The sequence below is a fragment of the Dromiciops gliroides genome, chromosome 1, assembly GCF_019393635.1.
Source record: "Dromiciops gliroides isolate mDroGli1 chromosome 1, mDroGli1.pri, whole genome shotgun sequence".
Classification (NCBI taxonomy): Eukaryota; Metazoa; Chordata; class Mammalia; order Microbiotheria; family Microbiotheriidae; genus Dromiciops; species Dromiciops gliroides.
This window is the reverse complement of record NC_057861.1, coordinates 483,653,773-483,673,725: the sequence shown is the minus strand read 5'-3', so window position 1 is coordinate 483,673,725 and position 19,953 is coordinate 483,653,773. Positions and strand designations below refer to the sequence as shown.

The 19,953-nt window shown below is 41.5% G+C and overlaps 1 protein-coding gene and 1 pseudogene across 2 annotated transcripts in view; one reads left to right on the top strand and one right to left on the bottom strand.

The window, feature by feature from the left end:
• Positions 1 to 6,746, bottom strand: part of EPB41L4B (erythrocyte membrane protein band 4.1 like 4B) — a 255,236-nt gene extending 248,490 nt beyond the window's left edge. For both annotated transcript variants that reach the window (XM_043977633.1, XM_043977634.1), the window contains exon 1: positions 6,345 to 6,746. In XM_043977633.1, coding sequence (XP_043833568.1) covers positions 6,345 to 6,635 — 291 coding nt within the window. In that variant the 5' untranslated portion in view covers positions 6,636 to 6,746. The remainder of the gene's footprint in view (positions 1 to 6,344) is intronic.
• Positions 6,747 to 15,753: 9,007 nt separating this feature from the next.
• LOC122736203 lies at positions 15,754 to 17,538 on the top strand (annotated as a pseudogene).
• Positions 17,539 to 19,953: the final 2,415 nt, after the last annotated feature.

Here is a 19,953-nt window from a genome sequence, read left to right as displayed (position 1 = left end):
ATTTTATTTGCATAATCAAAGACAGGTACTCAAAGCAAGTGTAGTAAAAAAAGTACACTGGACTACTAGTAGTCAGTTTATTTGAAGCCCCTGGAAACCTTTCCTTAAATGTGTTTTTAAAAGGTACATTCAGTGGAAAAATGTTTAATGTGATTATACATATATAACCCATATCAGATTACTTGCTGTCTTGGGGAGGGGGAAGGGAAGGGAGGGAGAAAAATTTGGAACTCAAAATCTTATGAAAACAAATGTTGATAACTATCTTTACATGTAATTGGGGAAAAATAAAATACTATTAAGAAAAAAAGGTACATTCAGACTAAGATTAGTCTTCAAGCTCTTTCAAATAGAAAGGCAGTAGGATGGTTGGGAGGAAAGTGTGTATTCTAATGGAAGAACTAGACTGGAATCCCTGATCAGTCTTGTGGCCTTAGTCAACGTTCTGAGCCTCAGTTTTCTTATCTTTTATTTACTACCTTGATGTGGTCTTTTAAATGATAAGGTTGGAGGAGGTGATTTCTAAGGGACCTTCCAGCTCTAATTCCTTGGCATCTGACTGAGGGCAGTCTTACTGAGCCACTCCCTGCTGTTCTGTCTAACCCTCTTCTTTCTCCCAGAATAAACTTCCTGGGCTGTAGATGCTGCTGTCACCCTTCTCCACCACCCTAAGACATCCCCCCACCACACCCTGCTTTAGTTCACATTCATCCTTTTCCTCTATGACATCAATTGCTTTCCTTTCTCCATAGTCTCAATGGACTTAACTTTTTGGACCATTATATTTCTTCCATAGTATCTTAGAATCATAGGCTGAAAGTTACAAAATACCTGAGAAGTCACCTGGCCCAAAGATCCTCATTTTATTATTGTTGTTCAGCCCTTTCCAGCCGTGTCTGACTTATCATGATCCCATTTGGGGTTTTCTTGGCAAAGATACTGCCATTTCCTTCTCCAACTCATTTTACAGATAAGAAAACTGAGGCAAACAGGGCCAAGTGACTTGCTCAGGGTCACATGACTAGTCTCAGGCCAGATTTGAATTCAGGAAGATGAGTCATCCTGACTCCAGGCCAGGCACTCTGTCCACTTTGCCACCTAGCTGCTCCAAAGACTTCATTTTACAGAAGAGAAAACTGAAGCCAAGAGAAATTAAAATACTTTTGCCCAAGGTTACACAGGGAGTAGATAGATGGCATTGCCAGCATTTAATCCCAGGTCCACTAAATCTAAGGCTTTTTTCCCTAAACCCTAAAGTTTAGGAAAGGGTTTTCTAAAAACCCTCTCTTTTTTCTTTCCTTTAAATCTCAGCCCTAGGTGTTCTGCTCCCTCCCCTGCCCCCTCCTTCCATCACCTCCATTCTTCACTCTCTCTCTCTCTCTAGATGCTTGATGCTTACACCTTTCTTTCTCTCCAGGTCTTCCACTCTGGGCTCCCTCATATCTTTGAGGGCACCATGAAGGCAGAAGCAGTCTCTCCCCTAAGAGGCTCAACCATATAGTCCCAATCTCTCTAAATGTCCCACCCCATGTCTTCTTATCCAAGGAACACCTCCATTTGAAAGGGCAATGACCTGACATGAAACATATAAAATGACTGAAAATGCTCTTTTTTTATTCTGTTCTCATACCCTTGCCCCATGATGATCCCTTCCCAATCTCCCTCTTACTGTCCCCAGCTTCATCTCATCATTCTAATCACTCAGCTATGAAAACTTGGGAGTCTTTTTTCTTTCTCCATCAAATGAGAAAATAATGGTTGTTATTATAACACTTTATATACATTTGTTATTATCATTATAATTTGCCACCCAGCACCAAGTCTTACCCATTCTTCCTCAAGAGTAGCTTTGAAATGTGATGCCTGGGTTTCCATTTCCAAGGTTACCAGTCTAGTCTTTCTCTACACTAATGTTACCAGCTAGCTAAGCCATCAATTACAATCAGGCCACCTAGTCATGGTTTTAATTAGTTGTTATATCCTGGGTTGGCCTGATACTAATTCAAAGCTCAGCTGGTCAATGACCAGGGATGCTGGAAGGCAATGTATTCACTGTCTCCCTCAGTGTCTGAAGGCTTTCCCCCTCAAAAATGACCCCTCAAGGAAGAAAAGAGATTTTGAGAAGAGGGTACCTGGTTATCCCCAAATGACCCAGTGTAATGATTTCCTTAGAAGCGACCCTTGCCACATTGAAACTTCTCAAACTCCCATGGCACCCAGTAAATTGACTCCATTACTCTTAAATTTATATGAGGGACAAGCATTCAGAAACACCTAAGCGGACATTTTGTCCAAACCATTTGATAAAAATTGTATTAAAGAGGGACAGAAGATAAAACCCTTCCAGGGCTGAACAAAACATTGAAGGAAACTGTCAGAGTTTGTACAGTCTCTCTTTGAAACCTCTGGTCTGATTTAGCAACACACATACACACACACACACACAACACACACACACACACGCCCCTATCTGCTCATGTTACCAAATGGAACAGTGGCCTAAAGGATGTCATTAACAATAATAAAAACAACTCATATTTATATACTACCCTTTCTTCAAGCATTCGGTGTTAACTATTATGTTTATTTTACAGATGGGGAAAACTGATTCAGGAAGGTTATTGATGGTCACATGGCTAGCTATTTGGAGACTCGAACCCACATCTCTTGACATTAAATCCCAGTACTCTTTCCACTTCATTACACTCCTCCAGTCATCCACTAGAAACAGGTGGACGGACAACCTAGCAGCATTCCACACTGTGCTTGCTTTACAGGGTTTTGCTGGCACAGTAAGATTGGAAAGTGCAACAGGGAATTGATCAACAAAAATCAAATTACTTATAATCCTTCCAGCTCTAAACTATGATCCTATAATTATATATACATATAACATATTGCTATATATAAACATATATCATATGTAACATAAACAATATGTAAGAAAACATTATATATTTGTGAGAGAGAGAACACACACACGCACAAGCACACATACACAAACAGGCTCCAGTACAGGTGTACGTTACTTTACACGATAGGTGTTCTCAAGAATTATTTTGGAATGCAAAAATACAGGGTCACAAGATAATATAATCATCTGCATGACGCTTGTGGTAGTATGTTTGCAAGTGTGTTTATGTGTATATTTAGTGCATCTTTCTAAAAAAAACATTTTACACATCTCGGCCTCAGTTGGGAGGTGCCTCGGGCCTCATTGAGTCCAACCAGTACCTGAACAAAATCTCTTTACAACATAATAATAATAGTTGCATGTACATAGCACTGTAAGTTTTGCAAAGCCCTTTCTATACCTTCTTTCATTTGGTCTTCACAATAACCCTACTGAGGTAGGTCCTATTATCCCCAATTTATAGATGAGAAAACAAGATTTTAGAGAGGGTTAGTGTCATACCGTGGGTGTCTGAGGTGGGTTCTGCTCTGAACCCAGGTTTTCCTAACTCCAAGTCTAGGTTCCCATTCACTCTGCCCAACCACAGCTAGGGGGAGCAGAACATAAGAGTACTAGGTCTGGGGTCAGGGAGACCCCAGTTCAAATCTTGTTTAGACATTTACTAGCAATGTGACCCCGGGTGAATCACTTCATCTCTCTGTCTCAGTTAATTCAAGATAAAATGACTTGTGATGAGGATCAAAGGAGATCATATTTATAAAGCTTAGCACAGTGTCTATAAATGCTTGTTCTTTTCCCCCTTCCATTTCTGTTGTTTATTTAGTCATTTTTCAGTCATGCCCAATTCTTTATGACTCCTTTTTTGGGTTTTCTTGTTGAAGATACTAGAGGGGTTTTTTTGGTCATGTCCTTCTCCAGCTCATTTTACAGAAGAAGAAACTGAGGCAAACAGGGTTAAGTGACTTGCCCAGGGTCATACAGCTAGTAAAATCGTTTAAGGGAACATTTGTACTCAGATCTTCCTGATTCCAGGTCCAGGCCATCTAACTACTGAGCCACCCAGTCCCCCTTCCAAAGCCTCCACAGATCTCCAGAGGAGATGGTTCTGACATATGATCATCCAGCCACTACTTAATGATCTCCAGTGAGAGAGAATGTATCACATCTCCTCAGGAAGGTTACTTTTGGAGAGCTCTAATCATGAGGAAGCTTTTGCTTACAGCAAACGTCCACCCTTTGCTTCTAATTCCCTCCCTGGGGCCAAGTAGTCCAAGTCTAATCCTTCTTTCACATGACAAGTCTTCTAAATACTTGAAGATTGTCTTCTCCATCCCAGGCTAAACATTCTTATTTACTTTAAAGGATTCTATTCAGTTCAACATATAATCATGTTCATATAAGTGCTATATAACTATCCACTTAATAACAATAATAATAATATGCTGAGCATACAAAAACATACAGCTCCTCCATCGAAGAGTTTACAGTCTAAGAGAACTAATCATTTATGGTATAGCATCCAAGATCCCCTCCCTCCATCACTGTGGATACCTTCTCTGAAAACGTTCCGGTTTGCCAATATGCTTCCTAAAATGTGAGGCCAGAACTGAATTGGCCAATACTACAGATGTAGTGTGTCCACATTTAAAGCTATTTCATCATGACTGCAGTAATGCATAGGGCCTCAATTACCACTACCACCCCCCTTTTATAAAAAGTATTACTACCTCTGTGTACTGGATAAAAGTGTCGCTGGCTTTCCCTTCCCAGAGCTGAAGAGTACAGAATTGCACAATAACGCCAAACAGTTCTAACTATCTAAATCGAAGCAACATATTCCATCTGTAGCCTATGCACCTTTTCAAAAGAAAGGCACCATTCACTCCTCCAAATAAAGAAGCTCAGTTCTCTTTTCCCAGTTAAAAAGAAGTACATACTCATTCTATGCGAGCAGTAACACTTCGACGTTATTTTTAAACATTTAAAGGCTTCATTTTGGCATTTATTTCCAGGGAACAATAACGACAAAACAGGGACACTTTCATGGTAAAAATTATTTCCCATGGAGCAAACAGGGTTCCTCAGAAATAAACCTGATATGGATTAAAACTACCTCAAGAAGCATAAAATCCGAAATCAGGCGTGTTTGTTTTTTTTTTTTAATGAAAATTTCCTCATCAACAGTTTTGAGGCTCTGGGGTTCCCCCAGTTCTATCATCAAGTAAAACAAGCCGCCTCTGAAGGTTTTATTTAAAAGTAAAGCCTTCTATTTCTCCCCTTATTAAACTCGGGGAAGATTTGGCAACAGTCGTTCTAAATTAGAGCTTTGTCCTCGAGTTATCCCCAAAGGCTACAAAAGGCGACATTTGGCCCAGAGCCTGGAGCAAAGCCAGCCAGAGGCTCCCAGGGCGTCCAGCAGGGAATGGGGCGGGGGGGGGGGGGGAGAAGGGGAGGGTATTGGATCCGGCCTCTCGGGCCAGAAGGACCACTCCTCAATCCCCATCAGCCCCGCCTCCAGTCAAATCCCCACCCCGGAGGGGCTGCAGCGCCGCCCGATCTCTGCGGGGCGGGGGAGGGGCGAAGAGGGAGGCGATGGAGGGAGAGGGATAGCAAACACCTGTGAGCTGCGGCTGCGGCAGCGGCTGCTGCGGAGACAGCCCCAGTCACCGGCACCCGCCGAGCCAGGCCGGGCGGGCCCCGTGCACCTTGCACCGAGAAGAAAGTCCAGAGAGATAGCACCTCCAGAAATTACCCACGCCTGTTCCCTTACGCTCAGTAAGGGCCAGCACTAGACTCCCCCACCCCAACATACACACATACACTTATACACAGGCCTGGAGGGGCGACGTTTGCAAGCAGCAAATAAAGTTCATCAATCCTGAAGTTTTGTGTTATTTCCCCCTCCCCATTTCCCAAGCTCTCACTCCTCACCCCCCCCCGCCCCCAACACAAACACACACACACACACACACACACACACACACACACACACACACACACACACACACGAGATAAGGCTGATAGCTGGCAGCCAAGCTGGCCAGTGCCCGGGCAGAGCCGAGGTGGAATAGAGAACGATCTGGGAACCCTAAGGGACCCACGGGATGGGGGGGGGAATCCCATCCCCCCTCCAATAGTCATAAACAACGTTTTTTGTTTGTTTGAATGCAAGAAAAATCAAACTAGGCTTTTCTGGTCCTCGGTGGGGAGAGGAGTAGGTAGGGTGCTGCTAAGTTGGCTCAGAGCAGGAGAACCTGGGGGAGGGGCCGGCTGGGAGACACCTGAGACCCCGCCCCACCTCCGGAGGCAGGCCAGGGCCTCGGAGCCACTAAGGTTGGCCATCCCCCCCTTCCCCCAGAGAACAGGAAGGTAGAGGGGAATGCGTGCAGAGGGGCCCGGGAAGGGGTGGGCGCGGGCGCTTGGCACTCACCGGCAGGTCCACGCTCACTTCGGTCCCATCGAGCAGGAAGACCCGGCAGTAGAGAGCCGCCTTGCCCGCTCCTGCCGCGGGGATGTGGACCGCGGCTCCGCCGGTGAGCACGGGCCCGCCGCCGGGGGGGAACACGCTGCCCCCAGGGGCGGCGGGCAGGGGAGCCGAAGAGGCCCCCCGGGGACCCCCGTCCCGTTCGTCTCCCAGCCCGCCGGCCCCGCGCCCAGCCGCTCCCCGCCCGTAGCGCTGCATCGACCGCCGGCCAAAGGTCCTGCGCAGGAAGCTCAGCATCCTGGGGCGCCCCCGCACGGCTGCCCGCCACCCGGGCCCCCTCCCGCGCTCGCTGCCTGCACGCCCGGGGCCGCCGCAGCTCCCGGGATGCCGCCGCAGCTGTCAGCGCTCCAGCTCAGGCCCGGGGGCTGCCGCACGGCCCGCGACCGGCCCGGGCTGGCTCCGGGAGTGGGAGCGAGGGTGCGCGCGAGGGCGCGGGATGGCTCGGAGGGGAGGGGGGGTTCCCTGCCGTCTCTCGGTGCAACCGGTAGTCCCAGCTGCTCCGCCTCCCTCAGGAAAAGTCCCGCCACTGCTGCCGCCGCAGCAGCAGCAGCAGCCGCCGCCGTCGTTCCTGGGACTGCAATGCTGCGAGGCTGGATTCCTGGCTCCCTCTGGTCTCCTGTGCCTTCCCCGCGTGGACGGGCGGGGGAGAGGGGGAGGGTGATCGGGAGGGGGGAGGGGGGGATGAGTGGTCCGAGCTGGGCGGCCGCCCTGGGTTTCCTCGGGTTCCCTTCCCCGGGTGGGGAGGAAGGGAGGGAGAGCGAACTGCTCAGCTGCTCCTCTTTCTCACACCACTACCACCACCACCACCACGGGAGTGCACAACTGGAGAAAGGCGCCTGCGTGCTCCCGGCGAGCGCCAGCACACACTCGCACACACCATCCACGAACCCTCCCCTCCCCTGCAGTCACGCCCCCGAAGTAGAGAACCGAGTGCTTCCTCGGAATAAGCCAACCAACCACCTCGGAAACGTGACCTGCCCCCCACCCCTCGGAAGGTTTTGCTTCCTCGAGGGGGTGATGGTGGTGGGGAGGGGGGCCCAAGCCTTCAGCTTCCACCTTGATCGCAGCTCTGCTTAGCGAGGCAGCTGCTCTTGATAGTACAGTATTGACTCCTTTGGGCTGGACTAGACGTTTGCACCCCGAATCCATGCCACCCCCTGCAGGCGAGTGCCTTCAACTGCTCTTCTGGTGCTCAGGCGTTGTAAGCATAGACCTGGGTGTACCTGGACGTGTTTCTGGCACCCCCCCCCCATCCTTCCAAAGGAGTCATAGGTGGGCGTGTAAGGGAATGAACCCCTGGCTGGAAGTAATTTCTGCGCCCTGGGGCTTTTTTCCTTTTCGACTCTACCCCTCAACCTTTCCTGGCCTTTATCCCGAAACTGTTGCTTAATCTGACTGCTCATTATATTTAAGAGGAACCGTGTGACAAGTCTAGTCAACAGGCGTTTATTAAGAGCCTGCCGTGTGCCATGAACTGTGCTAAACGCTTGGAATATTTTTTAAAGGGGGGGGGAGCAAAACACACACTCACACACATGCAAAATCTCTGTTCTTAAAGACCTCACAATCTAATGGGGGAGATAACATTTAAACGACTATTTGCAAACAAGCCTTTCCCAATTCTCGTGAATTCTAGTGCCTTCCCTCTGTTGATTATCTCCCATTTATCCTGTATGTGGCTTGTTTATACATAGTTGTTTGCATCTTGTCTCTTCTATCACACTGAGGTCCTTGAGAGGAGGGACTATTTGTTGCTCTGTATCCCCAGTTCTTAGCACAGTACCCGGCATAGACTAAGCACTTAGTAAAGGTTTCCTGATTGACAGACAGGAATATTTAGAGGCAATCTCAGGGGAACTAGTATTAAGAGGGATTGGGGGGGGGGCGGCTAGGTGGCGCCTAGGTGGCGCCTAGGTGGCGCCTAGGTGGCGCAGTGGATAAAGCACAGGCCCTGGATTTAGGAGGACCTGAGTTCAAATCCGCCCTCAGACACTTGACACTTACCAGCTGTGTGACCCTGGGCAAGTCACTTAACCCCCATTGCCCTGCAAAAAAAAAAAAAAACCCAAACAAACAAAACTAAAAACCAAGAGGGATTGGGAAAGACTTCTTGAAGAAGATGAAATTTTGCCTGAGACCTGAAGAAAGTAAAGAGAATCAAGAGCTTCGTTTTGTTTCATATGAATGAGATAACTATCAATCAACAAGTATTTATCAAATGCCTACAAGTCATCGTATTGTATCCACTTTCTGTGACCATCTCAAAGCTCCAAAGAATATAGTAAATGAAGTGGAGATTATCACCGAATGGAGTTAATGAATCATTCAGCTTAATGAACACCTATCCAAAGATACTCTTGGGGGTTCTAGTCCAGCCCTACATCATAAGGGGTCACATGAAATCAAGTTTTCTAGGTTGATTCAGGTTGTCTACAGGAGGCTACTACAGTGTATAGAGTTCTTGATCTCTAAATAATGTAGACACTAAGTAAGTAGTCTGATATTATGCAAGTCACCCTACATCCTTAGGCATCGGTTTTCTCCCTTATGGTGAAGAAGAAGAACAAAGCTGACACCACCTTGGAGAAACTTTGACAATTAAGACTGATAAAACAAACATTCTTTTTTTTTTAATGTATAAGGTATTTTATTTTTTCTGTTACATGTAAAGATAGTTCTCAACTTTTGTTTATACAAGCTTTACAATTTCAGATTTTTCTCCCTCCCTCCCCTCCCTCCCCCTTCCCCTAGACAGCAGGTAACCTGATATAGGTTATGTCTATATATCTCTATACATATAGATATAGATATATATACACATAATAACATTAATCCTATTTCTGCATTAATCCTGTTACAAGAGAAAAAATCAGAGCAGTGATGCAAAACCTCAAAATAGAAAAAAAAAAACAACAGCACCCAAAACAAAAGAAATAATATGGTTCAATCAGCATCTATACTCCACAGTTCTTTCTTTCTTTTTTTTTCTTGGATTTGGAGATCCTCTTCTATCACGAGTTCCCTGGAACTCTTCTGTGCCATTGCATTGGTGAGAAGAATATAGTCCATCACAGTAGGTCAACACTCAATGTTGATGATACTGTGTACAATGTTCTTCTGGTTCTCCTCATCTCACTCATCATCAGCTCAAGTAAGACCTTCCAGGTTTCTCTGAACTCTTCCTGCTCATCATTTCTTTTTTTTTAGACTTTTTTTTTTTTTTTAGTGAGGCAATTGGGGTTAAGTGACTTGCCCAGGGTTACACAGCTAGTGTTAAGTGTCTGAGGCCGGATTTGAACTCAGGTACTCCTGACTCCAGGGCTGGTGCTTTATCCACTGCGCCACCTAGCCGCCCCCTGCTCATCATTTCTTACAGCACAATAGTATTCCATTGTATTCATATGCCACAACTTGTCCAGCCATTCCCCAATTGATGGGCACCCCCTCAACTTCCAATTCCTTGCTACCACGTAAAGAGCAGCTATAAAAACATTCTTATGAAATCAGAGACTGTTTGAGGCAAATTATTTTATATTGTAAAACACAAATATTGCAGAATTAAAATGAAAACATAGAAACCACAAAATATTATATAACATCTTTGACTTTTTTTACTATCATTTAACATTACCATTCTTCTCCCCCTTCCCTAAACATATAAAAATGTCAAGTTGGGCCATGTAGAACTGGAACATTGTTCAAAGAAATCTAACTTTTTCACCTTGCTGGTTCATGTACAAACTCTTGGCTTATGTGACCTTTACTCAGTCTGATTTTTTTTTTTTGACAGTGGGATGGGGAATCTTGTGCAATAGAAATAGTGATAATGCACAGTTGCATTTCCAATTAAAGTATAACTGCAAAAAAAAAAAAGGAAATGGGGCTCATACTGCTTACTTCACCAGGTTTTTTATGAGAAAAGCACTTTATAAATAGAAAAGCAACATATAAATGTTAGGTATTACTATCATTATCAACTAGGAAGGACAGGAAATCTAAAGGGAATTAGCTTTTGGTTCAATATTAGGGAAAACATTCCAACAACTAGAGCTGTCCTAAATTGGTAGAAAGGGCTCTAGCAAGAAAGTTTCCCATCACTGAAGGTCTTCAAGGAGAAACTGGATAGCTACTTGTTGGAGACGTATATGATTGTAGATTTCCATTTCTTCCAACCCCTTTATTTTACAAATTAGAGACTGAGGCCTAGAGATGTTAAACAACTCACCTAAGGTCACAGGGGTAGGGTAGGATTTGAACCAAGGTCTTCTGTGTCTATTGTCAAGGCTCTTGCCACAGTACTATCCTGCTTCCCCTGAATGTAAAGGGCTTTCTTTGCCTTAGATACAAGTTGAGTAGTAGATGATGTCCACTAAGGTCTCTTCCAATTCTGAAGTTTTGTGGTGTTAAATGTTGAAAATTATTTATGTCTCTGCTAATGACAAGTTTGGGGTTTTTTCTCAGAAATTGTTAGAGAGCTGAAACTGAATATTTAATTTACTTGCTAAAAGAATCTAAAGAAGAGCATCTTAGTACCTTTTGATATTAATGATGATGACTATGAGGTTTTCCCTGCATTCCTAAATGCTTTCCCACACCATCACCTTTGCTCTTGTCTCCCTTTCTTCCCTTTCCAATTTTGACCCTAGAGTTAACCAACTCCATACTATCCTTTACTTTACAATATTTTGATCCATATATTTTTTTGCCAATGCCTTGTCCAATGACAACCCTGGGATTATTCCCACCAACCACATCCTGCATCTTTCTCATGTACTATTGAAAAGAGCTGGGGGGAAAATCCCTTAATGGATCAGAGAGGGTCCATTGCAAATGTATGTTATCTCTACTGGGTTTTCATCACAGCAAGATCATGTAATCATCCCTCTCAGTTTAGGATACTGCCTCTTACTTAATTTAGTGAAAAATAGAAACCATTTTTCTTGAGCACTCTCTTCTTCCCTTTTCTACATCTCAAAAGGACTTCATCTTCCAACCCCCACTATCTCCTCCTTTATTCCAGTCTCTTAGGAAGAAGTGACCCTTCTTACCAAGACCAACCCTTCTACATATACCCTAAATCACATCTCCTCCATTTTGTTGCAGCAGATTTAGCTCCAGGACCATCCCTTCTCTCTAATCTTCGATCTTTCCCCTTCTGCTGGCTAATTCCCGGCTCCCTACAATAATAGTCAAAGCAAGACCACAAACTCAACCACCTTCATCATAATAAGTTTGAGGATACCCATTCTAGTGATAAATACAGCAATGAAAAGGAGAGGGGCCAAAAATTGTGGAAAGTAGCCAAAGAAATATGCCCAAAGGGGTATAGAATTGTGTATACCCTTTGATCCAGCAATATCACTGCTAGGTTTTTGTCCCAAAGACATCCCCAAAAAGAGAAAAAGACTTATTTGTACAAAAATATTTATAGCAGCTCTTTTTGTGGTGGTTGAGCATTGGAAATCAAAGGAATGCCTATCAACTGGGGAATGACTAAACAAGCTGTGGTAGTATGATGGTGATGGAATACTATTGTGCTATAAGGAATGACAAGCAAGATGATTTCAGAAAGGCCTGGAAAGACTTGTATGAACTCATATATATTGAAGTAAGCAGAACCAAGACAATATTGTGCACAGAGACAGCAATATTGTTTGAAGAACTGTAAATGACTTCACTATTCTCAGCAATACAATGATCCAAGACAATCTCAAAGGAATAATAATAAAGCATACTATTCACCTCCAAAGAAAGAAATTATATTTATTGAATACAGACTGAAGCATGCTATTTTTCACTTTCTTTTTTTCTTTTATTCAAGTTTTCTTATACGAAATGACTAATATGGTAATGTTTTACATAATTGCACATGTATAACCCACATCTGATTGCTTACTGCCTCAGGGAGGGGGGAGGAGAGGGAGAGGAGGGATAAAATTTGGCACTCAAAACTATAAATAAAAATGTTTTTTTTTTCAAAGAAAGTAGACAAAAACAAACACCTGGGAATATAAGAAAAAGGCTGAAAGCTCTCAGACAGATAAACCAATTGAGAAACTAATAAAGATAAAAGGAAAAATTCAAAGAATTATTTTTAAAACCCATGAAAATTCAGTAAAGGCCATAAGACATTGTACATACTATATTGTGAAGAAAAATTAAATAAAGTTCCCCAGGAAAAAGGAAATTCTGTGAATTCCCCAAAGATCATGGAACAATTAAAAACTCTAGAATGGTTCTAAAGAGAAAGAAAGCTGTTAAAAGAAGATATTAAAATGGAAATTAGGTTTTAAAAAATAAGTTTTAAAATCAGAATTAAAAGCAACAAGGTAGAGAATTTAAAACCCATTATGGAAAATCTTTCCAAAGAAATAGTCTCTGAAAAGGAAAATGAGAGATAATGATCATGGGTCTCTGAGAAGCTTGTGATAATTAAAAACAACACCATCTAAATATCATACTGTAGGAAATGATTCAATGAAAATGCCCAGATATTTTTAATACAAACAACAAAAAAAGACTTTCTTGACACTCCCAAGATAGGTAGGTAGTTACTAACTTTTTGGGGGTGGGGTGGGGGTCAAGGCAATTGGGGTTAAGTGACTTGCCCAGGGTCAACACAGCTAGTAAGTATCAAGTCTGGGACTGGATTTGAACTCAGATCCTCTGACTCCAGGGCCAGTAATCTATCTACTGCGCCACATAGCTGCCCCAAATTTCATATTTTCAATATCAAAACAAATCTATAAAGCACCCAGGAGAAAACTTGAGCAATTAAGAAATTTTAATTCAAATAACTCAGAAATATTCTTATTCTACAGCAGAGTTTTTAACCATTTTTTGTATGGAGGATGCATTTGGCAGTCTGATGAAATTTTGGGGCCCTGCTAAAATAATACTTCTAAATACATAAATAAAATAAAAGGATTACAAAGGAAACCAGTAATATTGAAATACTGTTAGTGAAATATTATTTTTGAAAAACCAAGTCTTTGGATTCTAGATTAAAAATGATTGTTTTACCACATACACACACACACACACACACACACACACACACACACACACGAGAAAAAAGAAAACAAAAGGATAGAGCAGGATGTCCCAAAAGGGAAAAGAACTAGACTTGTAACCAAAAATATCATATCCTACAAAGTTAAGCCTAGTTATCAATGAAAAAAGACAAATCCTCCACAAAAAAGAAACATTCCTTTAAAAAATCAAAGGCAAACAGAATATTTGGTTTATACATACCCCAAATTTAAAAAATAAAAGCAATGTTGGTAAGAACAATTATCAAGAAATAACTAAGCAATGAAATTTTTTTTCTCATGTTTGTAGGCTATTGTTTTGGGGGAGAATTGGATTGAGAGATGAAAGAACCAAGAGAGATTATTAAATTTAAGGAACTAAAGATTTAATCAGATCTTAAAGCATTAGAAGGGAAAGAAGGTCTGAATTAATATTCCACAAACAAAATCCTATACTCCTCCCAAAGGAAATTATATTTTTTTTTTCTGGGAGAGATAACACAATGGGGAAAGTTATTGGACTAAGGAGAGAGGATATATGAAACAGAAGAAAGCCTGAGATGTATTCATGCCCAGCCTGGAGTTTAGCAAGGAAGAGATTATAATTTCTTTAGTCTCTCAACAAGAAGAGTATGGAGTTGGGAGACAGTAAGATGAAAGCAGTGGAGGTAAGGGACTTGGGATGGGGGAAAGAAGCAGTTTAGCAAGTGGATATTGGAGTGAAAAGGTTCTTAAAGAGTATTCCCAAGATGGGGGTGGGTGAAGGGGGAAGCATGAAACAGGAACATTGTATCTATACTAAGAGATTGGAACCTTTTAATGGACTTTGTCTGGAGAATGATGCACATTAGGAGACTACCTTCTCCAAGAAAAGTTTATGCCTTCCAGGACTTCATTTGCAGCTCCCAAGAGATTAGATATATTAGTTTCTAGGAATAATCAGCACTAAGGGTAGAAGGCTGGGCACAGAGCAAGAAATAGGATAATCTAGTCTTAAGAATGATGAGTCAACCTAATAAGAAGAGGAGCCAGGATGGGACTTCATAACTTGGGATACAAAATTACTCTTACCACATAAAGCTGGTTCCTTCATATACTGATATTTCTAAAAATAAAGTACAACAACAACAGAAAGTTTATATAAAAATTAAATTAACTAATGAATGAATGAATACTTCATGAGAAATTATTCATTACTAATTGAGATGGGATTGGGAGAGAGGTCAGATTTGGTAGTACAGAAACTCTACATCCATGAGGGCCATATAAAAAAGAAAAGTAACAAGTAAGGGTATAGCCCAAGAATTCGAAACTATAATTTGGAATACACTAGAAGTGGACAGAAATGAGTAACAATAAATAAATTTTAAAACTTCTTTTCAAAGTGCCCACCCCAAAATGTTATTTAGTCTAAGAAGTTGAGGGAGAAGGAAGATTCTAAACCACACACCTCTTCTCTGCAAATAAAGTAAAGGCAAGAGGGAGGGGGACATATAGAGCAATAAATGAACAAATGAACAAATACATGCATAAATAAAAAGGAAAGGAAAATGAAAGTAAATGGTTAATTCAAGACAATTGGGATAGATCAGGTAAATCTTTGAGTAAAGAGAGAACCTGTGGGAATGGTCTAGCATCAAAGTAACCTAAGCAAAACTAATCATGGGGGGGGGGCGGGGGAGGGGGAACTGCTGACTTAAAAGAGAAAGAATAAAATCATTTCAAAAGGAATTAATGAAAGCAGAAGTTTGAAAATCATAACCCTTAATGTAAATGGATTAGGCAATCCAATAAGATAAAAGATAATGGTAAAATGGATAATAAAACAAAACAAAGTAATTTGCTGTACACAAGAAACACAGGTAAAACATAAAGACAATCCAGAATGAAAATGAGTTAGGAACAAAATTAACTGTTCAGAAGGTGATCTTCCAAAAGCAGAAATTATAGTAATGCTATCATACAAAAAAATAAACATTTATAATGACAAGAGAGATAAAAAGAGAAACTGCATTATGCTTAAAGGTACTATAGATAATAAAATTATCAGTTTTAATTATATGTTCACCAAAAGGTGTAGCATCTAAGTTCATAAAGGAACTGTTAACATAATTGTAAAAATACATAGATTTTAATATGATAATTGTTGGAGACTAATGTTTCATTCTCAGAGATGACATTTTCAGGAGGACAAAAAAGGGGGTATACAGAAATTAATAGACTCTTAGAAAAGTTATATTTGAAAGACCTATGTTGAATTCAGCACAGCAGCAGCCCTTCTTACTTCACAATGGTTAGCTAAGACCCCCAGTTCCCCAGCAACCATGTCAAAGAGATACACAGTTAGCATTGATCTTGGCACCACTTTTTCCTATGTGGGACTCTTCCAACATGGGAAAGGGAAATCATTGCTAATGGCCAAGTATATAAGACCATCACAAGCTATGTTGCCTTTACCAGCACAGAATATTTAATCAGTGATGCTACAAAGAATCCAGTTGCAATGAACCCCACTAACACAGCCTTTGATGCCACATGTCTGATTGGTCACAGATTTAATAATGTAGTTGTATAGTCAGACATGAAGCATTGACCTTTCACAATGGTGAAGGAGCCAGGCGGGCCTAAGGTCCCTGTGGAATATAAGGGGGACACCAAAAGTTTCTGTCTGGAAATATCTTTTGTGATCTTAACCAAGATGAAATTGCCTATGCTTACCTTGGGAAGACTTATTGTAAATGTCATAATCACAGTACCAATATACTGTCAAGCCACCAAAAATGCTGGAATGATTGCAGGTCTCAATGTACTTCAAATCATCAATGAGCCAACTGCTGCTGCTGCTATTGACTATGGCTTGGACAAAAAGGCTAGTGCTGAGAGAAATATGTTGATCTTTGACCTTTGAGATGACACTTTTGATGCCTCCATTCTTAATCTTTTTTTTTTTTTTGGGGGCAGGGCAATGGGGGCTAAGTGACTTGCCCAGGGTCACACAGCTAGTAAGTTTCAAGTGTCCGAGGCCAGATTTGAACTCAGGTCCTCCTGAATCCAGGTCTGGTGATTTATCCACTGCACCACCTAGCTGCCCCAGATGCCTCCATTCTTAACATTGGAGTTGGCATCTTTGAAGTCAAGTCCACATATGGGGATATACACTAGGTCATGGAGGGCTTTGACAACCATATGGTCAACCATTTCATTGCTGAGTTCAAACAAAAGCACAAGAAGGACATCAGTGAGAATAAGAGGGCTGTCCACCATCTGAACATACAAAGCTTACCCTCCCTTCCAGGACCCAGACCAGTACCAGTACTGAGATTGACTCCTTCTATGAATGTTGACTTCTACAGCTCTATCACCTGTACCCATCTTGAAGAGTGCAATGCTATCTTCTTCCAGTGGACCCTGTGGGAAAGGTCTTAAGAGATACCAAGTTAGATAAATCACAAGTTCATGACATTGTCTTGGTGGATTGTCCCACTCTGATCCAGAAATCCAGAAACTTCTGCAGGATTTCTTCAATGGCAAAGAGCTCAAGAGTATCAGTACTGATAAGGTTGTTGCTTATGGTGCAACTGAACAGGCTCTCATCTTATCTGGAGATAAATCTGAAAATGTACAAGACTGGCTGCTGTTGGATAGCACTCAACTTTCCTTTGGTCTCAAAACTGCTGGTGGAGTTATGACAGTTCTGATCAAATGCAATATCACCATCTCCATCAAAAAGACACAGACATTTGCCATGCTTATTCAGGTTTATAAAGCTGAGATCGAGCAATTGCAAAGGATAACGACTTACTTGCCAAATTTGGACTCACAGGATCCCTTCTGTCCCCAGTGTTCCTCACATTGAAGTGACATCTGACATTGTTGCAACTGGTTTCCTCAACATTTCTGCTATGGATGAGAGCATAGACAAAGGGAATAAGATCACCATCACCAATGACAAGGGTCATCTGAGCAAAGAAGGCATTGAGTGTATAGTCCAGGAGGCTAAGGAACACAAGGCTAAATATGAGAAGCAAAGAGACAAGTTGTTTTCCAAGCAGTCTCTTGAATCTTATGCCTTCAGTATGAATGCTACAGTAGAGAATGAAAAACTCTAAGGCAAAATTGATGATGAATCCAAATAGAAGATTCTTGACAAATGTAATGAAATAGTCAACTGGCTGGATAAGAACTAGGCTGTTCAAAAGAAAGAATTTGAGCATCAACAGAAAGAAATAGTCTGCAACCTCATTATTACTAAGCAGAGTACAGGGGGTGTGCCAGGAGGCATCCCTGGTAGGTTCCCAGGAGGTGGAGTGGTGCTAAAAGTCCTTCTGAACCCAACATTGAAGAGTTTGACTAAACAGACCAAAACAAAGAGCATTCCACACAACCTTCCAAAAATTGAAGGACTCAAGTCTGTAGCCAAGGCAATGGAAGCTTAGAAGTATCATTTAAGCTACTGTGTAAATCTGAGCAGTCTAAATACTTGAATGTGTGTGGAAGGAGCCAAGTGAACAACATTGCACTTTATCAGTACCGTCAACAAGTGGAAATGCAATTCTTGTCCCAGAGAATAAAATGTCTTTAAAACTGGCACCATAAAAAGAAAAAAAACTATGTTGTCTTCTAATTGGGAAGATTAAAAATACAAATTATTTTTAATATCACCTTATACTTTTTTTTTTAATTTTTTTTTTTAGTGAGGCAATTGGGGTTAAGTGACTTGCCCAGGGTCATACAGCTAGTTGAGTATTAAGTGTCTGAGGCCGGATTTGAACTCAGGTACTCCTGACTCCAGGGCCGGTGCTCTATCCACTGCGCCATCTAGCTGCCCCTCACTTTATACTTTTTATAAAACAGACTTTGACAGGGCATAAAGAAATTATAAGTAAATGTAAAAAACAAACCCAGAAATATTAAATACATCCTTTCTAGACTATAAAATAGTAGTTAGTAGAGAGAACAGAAACACAAAATATAAACCTAAATGGAAATGAATGATGAATGAGTTAAAGAATAAATAAAAACAATTGGCAACTATGTGAAACAGAATGATAATCATGAGACAATATAAACATTATTGGGATAAAGCTAAAGGGCATAGCTCAAAGGAAAAATATATCTCGAAAACATAGAGGAACAAAATAGAAAAACAAAAGAATAATGAACTGAATATGCAATATAGAACACTATAAATTTAATAGATTTACATACCCAGAAGCAGCACAAAGGGAGAAATCTTAAAATTAGAGAGAAAGTAACTAAGATGGACCACAAAAAGCTTATAGAAATGATAAACAAAGCTGAAAACTAGTTCTTTGAAATAACTAAATCAATAACCCGAAAAGAAAAGAAAATGAGATTGTTCAATAAAAAATAATGAAAGTGAGATCACAACGGAGAAGAAATAAAATAGTTACCAGAATATACTATAAGAAGATATAGGTAAGCAACTAAAATGGGACAAGTACTCTGTCTCAAACATGAAAATGAAACTGTAGTGGTACTGAAAGAAATTGTGTGGGCTCTATCTAATATCAAGTGAACTAAGCTATTATCAAGTGGAGGTATAGTTAAAAGTTTGGAAATCCAACCAGACATTATGCCAGCCACGCATGTGAACTTTGTTCCAATGAATCAACATTCAGCACCTGATGGTCTGTCAATGACTATCAGCAAGAACAAATGGCCAGTGGTACATGAAAAGTGATACAGGCCAAGAAGCAAAGAAACAATATTAAAGGACTCAAATTTCCATCGATTACAGGTATCTTACTATTGAGTCAATGACAAAAGTTAGAACTGTGCAAGGAGCACTGAACTGGACTGTGATCAAACCCATTCATGGTAACAGAAAGTGATTAGTGCTACCCAGAGCATATCCTCTATGGCCATGAAAACACTGCAAGATGACTTTGTGTATAAGGGTCAAGAAAGGAGCTTATTAGAAGATTTTACTGGCCCAAAATGTTAGGTTATAAATCTAAGTAGGGTGAAACTTGTGTCTGTTGTGTGCAAAGAGAGGAGTTGCCAACTCATACTGTTTGTGTAGAAAATACAAGCACTAGCAAAGGAATAGTGAGAACATATGTCTTGGAGATGATTAATCATTCCTTTTTTTCCCCTTGGGACAATGAGGGTTAAGTGACTTGCCCAAGGTCACATAGCTAGTAAATGTCAAGCATCTGAGGCCAAATTTGAACTCAGGTCCTCCTGAATCCAGGGCCGGTGCTTTACCCACTGTGCCACCTAGCGGCCCCCAGAGATGACTAATCATTTCACCAATGAACAAGCATACCCAGCCAGGAAAAGCATTGTGGGAGAAGTATTTCTTAATGCATGAATTCCCTGCTAAAATCCATTTTGATCAATGCAGAGACTTTAAGTCAAGCATTTGCTAAGCACCTACTATATTCCAGGAACTGTGCTACATATTGGAAGAAAGAACACTACTCAAGGAAATGTTAGCTTTAATAGGTATAAAGAACTCTAGAACTACACCTTATCATCTACAAGGAGATTCACAGCCT